The following is a 7,545-nucleotide window of genomic DNA, read 5'->3' on the forward strand; positions in this document are numbered from 1 at the left end:
AATTATTTTAAACTATACATATTTAATTTTTTTAAAAGCGAAATCTCGTTTTAGATAAAGAATTAGTACTATCATATTTTGGATATTGTCAATTTAAATAGGGTTATTTCTGATATAAAAACATTATTCCCTATGAAAAATGCTTGTAATCCTGAATAAAGATTATAAATAAATTATCATTAAAAAATATTTTATAAACTTCAATTTTTTTTTGTCAAACTTACGTTTTTAGATGTAGCTTTTGTAAGTTTATTTTTTTTATTAATTTTTCAAATTTATGTAAATTTTATTTTTAATATCTACATTAAACTCAGCCATTAATTTTGTATATAACAATTTTTTTTATATTCTTTATTTTATGCTCGTGACGGTAACATTGTTTTTGCTGTTTTTTCTTTATTTGTTTCTTTACAATAGGCAGCAATGACAATTGAACATATATTATTAGGTACTGTTATTGGGCGAACAATTCCTTATAGCGACGGAGCTTGATAATAATCTTGGAAGTTAACTATGACCTTGAAATCATGTTACGTACTCCTAAAGTGCAAACGGAAGGCTCTAGCTAGGTTAGTGTTGAACCACCATATAATATAAGAAGTAAGCTACGAAAATTTAAGACCACTAATTTAAATTAGAAGGAAGAGGTATTATACATATATGGGTACATTAAAAAATAATTGAATTTGGTGCAGGGCTGAGATGTATTGTTGATTGTCCTTGGAATATAGTAATGTAGGAATGTATTGACATTGATGAAATCCAAATTAGAGGGAGGGAGGAGCGTCAAGGGGTTTTGAGCAGTTAGAAATGTATGCTATCAAATGACAACATTCAACAGATAGGCGGTGAAAAGAAATTCTGTCGCCACCAGGCCCAGCTTGCCCAATCATTAGAGTTAGTCAAGTTGGTGACACCATTGCTGTTCCCAATTTAATACGTTTTCACTTATGGTCGTACGTCACCAAGTTACTCATCCAAAAAAATTATGTATATCAAGACAATAAATTACAGATTCCTCCGTTAAATAAAATGTTTTTCAATATTACATAAGTGTGTCAATCTTATGAGGTAAATGTGTTTAATTATTACTAATATTTGAGTATAAGCATTATACAAAATGATTTTTTTTTTGAAAAATTGAGGAATAAAATTCAAAGATTTTCATTAATGGATTACGAATACATCATGTAAATTTAATATTACACTTTAACTTAAAATTTTAAGGTATTAAATTTGCTGTATGCTTATCCATTTTTATTAGATATTCATCTTCACACATAAATTCCAACATACCGAATAAATTTAAATTTTTCATGACTCAGCAAAGAGGAACTAGATGCTAATGTCGTGTCTCCTTTCTGCGATAGCGAAGCAGTGCACGACACTGGAGAGTCATTGGGAAGTTGCGATGGTTAAAATTTTAATTAAAGGTTAGTTTTTTTTTTTAACTAATAATAGTTTTATCTTGATAATTAGTGCAGTAAAGTTTGCATGCAAATTATTGAGAAAAAAAATTCCAAATCTGGTAGGAAAATAACATAAAAAAACACTTATAAAATAGTATCTAAATTTTGTCCTAAATTTTATTCTGTATACTCTGCACATATTAGAGGCAAATATGTTTTCTGTTTCCTGCTTCCTGTATAGATATTGCGTCTAAGTCCTTTTTCGCGGTCTAGTCCCTATCTCGTTGCAAAGTAGATCAAATAAAGATAAAATTATTTAGTGTTTTCAATTCATCACCACGAATTTTGCTGTCAACATTTTGTGATCAATTTCGAAGTCATGAGTTGCGATGCAGATTAGGACGTTCATAAATGTGGGCCCCACCAAGCCCACTCAGATGCTTAGTCGAAGCCACCATATTGATGATCAGAATCGTATTAGCCGTCAGAACACGATTAATCACTTTTATGCTGACTTTTTTGCTTTTGGACAAAGGAATGAAAAGGCAGGAAAGAAAAAATAGAAATCGTAATCTCTTTCATTTTCCTCGTTGGATTTTAGAGACAATAGGTCCAAAATTAGGAATCTTTTACGTATTAGAAGATATTGAAGGATGCAGAGTGTGGCCCAGGGACTAATCTTGATACTGTGTTGCTATTCCAGGAACAAGGTTTTGATATACTAAAACGTCGTATGACAAAAAGAGGGTCAGAATTTGTGGATTTGGAATTATTGAATTTTTCATTTAGTTTATAGTGACAAATCTAAAATTACTTCAATTGAAAATTACTTTAGTGAACCACAATGAGCGTGAATCAACTAGTAACGATCTTGAAATTTAGTTTTGGATATAAAATTGTGTTAAATATTTATGATATGAGGGTTATAATATTTTTTCTATCAATATTTATGTGTTAATCTTAAAACATTTTAATTTAACCCAAGCATTATGATAGTGTCTATATTGTATTATTTATTTTGAAATTTATAGTATAAGATAGATCTTAATTTTATGTTTGTAAATATACATTGCTAGCTGCTTGCCATAAATTTCTGTAACACTGCACTAGAATTGATTAACGGAGGATCTGCACAAAGGTTCTATGCTTTCTGGATGAGCAATAAAACATCTACACCGTCAAAAACTCAAAATATCCAATGTACCATTAATATCAATTACTAATCACGGTTTCCAGTAAGAGGTACTAAAGATTCTCCATATAAAATATCGAAAATATTTTGAAGTTTCAACACAAACAGTCAGGGGCAGCGATATTCATAAGCTGCACACAGAAATAGCTCTGTCACGAACTATGCCACCTCCCTAGAGCCTCGCCAACACGAATTCTATCCCCTCGTCCAACACAGAACCTGAACTCTTGAAATGAATCGCCCTCATGGAGTTTTGAAATTGGAGCTTGGAAAACGAGAACAACTGTTGATCCCATGTTGAAAGCACCTAACTGGGATCAACAACAACAAAAAAAAAACGGAACTACATTAGGCCAAACCTATCTTGTTAGCACATAGTTCAGAAGTAATTCAAGTGCAATGAACAAAACAGAACCCATATTCAACCGCACCTCTCTACAGTCTATCTACTAATTCTTAAAAGGAAAAAAAAAAATGACGCATTTTCCAAGTATGCTAATTCAAATATTATGTTCCTCTTAGATAGTTATGTATATTTTCTACTTGGTGTTTACTTTAATTTCTAACAGTGAATTGACCACAGAAGTTCCAACAAGAAAAAACAACACTTCTAAGTTCTAACCTCATCCCCTTTCTTGAGCATTCTACCTAAACCTTCACATTCATAAATCCGTTCTTCAGGAGGCTCTGAATGTAGAAACTTCTTCCTTGGCCTGTTTGTATGAAGTTCGGGCTCAATGAAAAGCTGCCATGTTAGAGTTTAAACTAGAGCCATTAATGAAACTTCCAGTCAATGACAGGACATTAGAAACTGTAAAGTGTAAAATGTAAATACGAAGAAGTCATCCCAAGCCAATGGGTTATCTTTAAATATTGGGTCTGATAGCTTTAATTTTTCAATTCTGGTAACCTTCCTTTCAAAAACAAAACCTGCTTGTTTAGTGAACTTATTGGGAAAGAAACGTAAGATTTGCAAAATTAACAAATATTTTAGTCTTTTCCTAGAGTTGCTAACACTTTATATCCCTTGTTTTTACAATGGACATTAGAGTACTATAATAACATCCTTAAGAACAATGGACAAACCTCAATTGACCCAATATTTGTGTCACCAATTGCAGCAAGTGCCATAAACCCTTCCAGCCATAGACCTTCAAGAATAACCTGAACAATTTATAGAGTCAATAGTTGTAAGCAATAATAAATTGAAGAGTGAAAGAATTTAATCAGAATGTCATAAATCAAATCCATTGAGAATTGTAAAAGTAACATCCAAGGCGAAATAAAGGCTATAATTCTAAAAAACATTTGTGATGAACTTATTTATGAATTATGAAGAAGGAACCATTGACTACTTGAGATATCAATCCAGTTATAAAGTGGTGAATGATAATGGTTTTATGATGGGATTCACCACTAGGATAATGGGTTCATCCTAAATAAGTTCATCAACAAATAGAAATTCTCTCCAAAATAAGAGCAAGACTGGCAGAAGAGAAGATTAGGACATTTCCGAGTTTATATGGAGTACTGAGTACACCTAGATAAAATGCCACTCCAACCAAGAACTAAAAAATCATAATAATTTAATTATTTCCCTAGAAAAATATTCAAATGAGAAGAATAGGTAAATTCAGAGAAAGAGTCCTTTACACTTAGACAATCAGTAGAACAGCTTCTAGTTTATTTGAAGAAATAAATTTATTTTCAATCTTAAGTATAGATCAATGTGCCAGTTAGCATAACTCAAGCAGTGAAAGTTGGGTAGAATTAAGGTCTTGATGGTGCCCGTTAGCATAACTACAGCAGTGCCAGTTAGCAATTCTCAATGGTCTTGATGTTCACTCTTTATTTAAATTGCCAAAAATAAATAGATAAATTGAAACATGAGGCATTGAAAGGAAAGCTAAATGAAAGGCACAACACAATGACATTGACCATGACAATCAGATATAAATTACCCTCTCGTTCTCAATATAGAGGTTTCTAATTGTTCTTATAGCACGTTCATTCAAGGGATAAAGACGACCTGCAATATAAACAATAAACCAAACAGATAGTAATATAGTAAAACTAATTATAAATTAATTAATGTGCTGCATGATAACCAATATATGCAAAACATGAAAATCTACACTTCTACTTAATTATTTTCTCCAACCCAATTGAACAACTATTTACATGATTATATGTATAATGAAGAGGTAGATATGCAGAGCTTTATAAAGCTTTATAAAACAATTATCCATCCTAAATCTAAAAGCTGCACCTGTACCCTGCTGCAATCAAATGTAAAAGTTGCCCAAGAAGAGGAAAAGTAAAAGGAAGAAAGAAGGTAAAACAATTTGAAATGAAGAAGCTACATAAGCAAGTTATGGTAAAGTTTTTCATTGTTTCCTTGCAATGTATATTCCTTATGAACACTAGTAGAAATTAGTTGGCCCTTTTGGATAAACAGAAGAGAGCACAACAAATAATGAATTAGATTTTTCTTTTTTTAACTCAAGTACTAACAAACACAGACAATATCATATATGATGAACTAATACGGAAAGGAATTTTCACTAATGTTCCTTCAGGAAAGGGTTTCTTTTATGATTCTCTTAGATAGTTCTTAGTTGTCAATCTGTTAGTAATTAGAGAGTTAATTTGTTACTTAATTGTTGGTATTTGTTAGTTTGCTGGACTAAGATAGAAAAAAATTAAGGCTGATTGCTATAAATAAGAGGAGGGGGTGGAAAGAGAGGAGTATCTTGTCATTTGTGAGAGAATTGGGACCTTTGGGCATTGCCGCATTGGGAGGTGCTAACCCTTGAAGTACTACAAGTTAAGCATCCATTTAGGGTGGCTTCCACTCCTTCCCATGTTGCTCCCTTTGTACAGGCTAGCTCTAAATGAAAGCACCAATTAGAATAATTCAAGCCCATCCCCCAAAAAATTGTGTATTTGCGTGAGAGCCTCAAGGCTCAAGTTTGCTCAACAATGAACATAACAATTTTTATTTGCTCATAACAATAAATCACGGGTTAAGTGATATAGTTATACACACAGTTAAAACAGACTAACCCAAGGTTAACCTCTCAATTTGTTAGACTGTTAAGACCTGCATGAGATGGTTTACCAGAAAAATGCCTGCGTACAAGAATGTTCCAATCAGCTGGGGAGTGTATTCGATGGTAATCTCCAGGATTCAAGTAAACCACACAGTAAAAAAGGCCTTTCTTTGGGCTGAAATGAAAATTTTCAAAGCATGGATTGTCAGGCATTACATTCAGCTTTGGTGGGCCAGAGATCAATATAAAAAAATCATTTGCATTTATAGTGAAAAGGTTACAATTTTGGTAATAAACATAAAATATATCAATATTGATCTGTATCTTAACAAAACTCATCCTAAAGTTTTGATAAAAATCCGAAATCTGCTCCACATCTATTTATGATGAGATCAAAATTTAAAACACCTTTACCTTGTATTTGGATCAGAAATTTCAAATTTTTAAGGAATTTGAAATGTCTAAAATTTGAATTGTTTTTGAATTGTTTTGATTTTAATTTCCTTCATTTTTTTAAATGTTTTATTTGGATAAATCAATTTAAATTTTTTCCATTTTAAATTCTTTGTTTGGATAGGACAATTCAATTTTCTCCATATGCAAAATTTCAATTTTATATTTTAAATAGATGAAATTTTAATATTAAACTTTATAGAAAATAAACACAATCTAATTTTGAAATATTAATTAAAAAATATTTTAAATTTTTAATAATTTATAAATGCAAAATATTGATAATTTTAAGTAGAGTTGTTTTGCTTGATCACAACCAATGATGTTTTTAAATCGACATCAACCAAGGTTATTTTTTGGTTGACATCAAATAGGTTTTTTTTTTGTCAAAGTATGCTTGAAATATTTGTCAGCTGACGTCAATTGGGACTATTTTTTTGCTAATGTTGGTTGAGTCTACTTTTCAATCGATGTTGGCTAGATTTTTTTATCAACGTCAATTAGGGTTTGTTTGGCCGACATCGGCTAGGGTATTTTCGAATGATATTGACCAAGACTATTTTTAGCCAACATTGGCCTAAAAAATTCTAGCAGGCGTTGACAAAAAAATTCACCCAATATCGACTAAAAAATAGTTTGGTCGATGCCGACTAATAAAACCTACCTGATGTTAGCTGAAAAACATTATTGGTCAACGTTGGCCGAAAAATCCCTAGTTGAAGTTGGCTAACAAATAGTCCTTATCAATGTCGGACAAAAAACCCTATCCAACATCGGCTATAAAATAGCCTTGACTGATGTTGGCTAGAAAATAGCTCTGACTGATGCGACCGAAAAAATTCTAATGGATGTCAATTGTAAGAACCTAACCGACGTCAACTAAAAATAGTCATGCCTGATGTCGGTAAAAAAAATCCTAGCCAACATCAACCAAAAAACTTAGCTAATGTGGTTAAGAAATAGCTCTGGCTGATGTCAGCTAGAAAATTCTAGTCGATGTTAGCAAAAAAATCCTAACCAACGTCGGCTAAGAAAATCTAATTGACATCAGCCAAAACACCCTAGTTAACATCGGCTAAAAAATAACCATAATCGATATTGGCTAAAAAATAGCTTTGGCTGATGTTGGCTGGAAAAACCTAGCTGACGTCGGCTGAAAAACCCTAATAGGTGTTTACTCAAAAGCCAGTCATGACTAATGTCAGTAGAAAAAATCTAGTCAACGTCGGCTAAAAAAATCATCGGTCAACATCAACTGAAAAAACCTGGATGACAACAACAACAAAAATCTTTAACCGGCGTTAGCAAAAATTTCCCATGACTGACATCAGTGAGAAAATAACCCTAACCAACATCATCTAAAAAAAATCTTAACTGATATCAACAAAAAATAGCTTTGGTAGACATCATACAAAAAAATTATGACAAAAAAGCCCTC

General features: G+C 31.9%; 1 protein-coding gene across 1 annotated transcript; it reads right to left on the minus strand.

The window, feature by feature from the left end:
* Positions 1-2,535: 2,535 nt before the first annotated feature.
* LOC100815381 (phosphatidylserine decarboxylase proenzyme 1, mitochondrial) lies at positions 2,536-5,598 on the minus strand. Its single transcript, XM_041006578.1, has 5 exons — positions 5,380-5,598; positions 4,563-4,630; positions 3,688-3,765; positions 3,224-3,346; positions 2,536-2,912 (listed from the first exon to the last, which is right to left on the minus strand). The coding sequence occupies exons 1-5, from the start codon at positions 5,387-5,389 to the stop codon at positions 2,754-2,756; spliced, it is 438 nt and encodes a 145-aa protein (XP_040862512.1). The 5' UTR covers positions 5,390-5,598; the 3' UTR covers positions 2,536-2,753.
* Positions 5,599-7,545: the final 1,947 nt, after the last annotated feature.

This window comes from Glycine max, chromosome 11, assembly GCF_000004515.6.
Source record: "Glycine max cultivar Williams 82 chromosome 11, Glycine_max_v4.0, whole genome shotgun sequence".
NCBI lineage: Eukaryota > Viridiplantae > Streptophyta > Magnoliopsida > Fabales > Fabaceae > Glycine > Glycine max.

Coding starts and splice junctions, on each gene's coding strand:
- LOC100815381 (XM_041006578.1), bottom strand. Junction 3,766..4,562: donor TCTATATTGAGAACGAGAGG/GTAATTTATATC, acceptor TAAATTGTTCAG/GTTATTCTTGAAGGTCTATG. Junction 2,913..3,223: donor TGCTCAAGAAAGGGGATGAG/GTTAGAACTTAG, acceptor TGTTGATCCCAG/TTAGGTGCTTTCAACATGGG.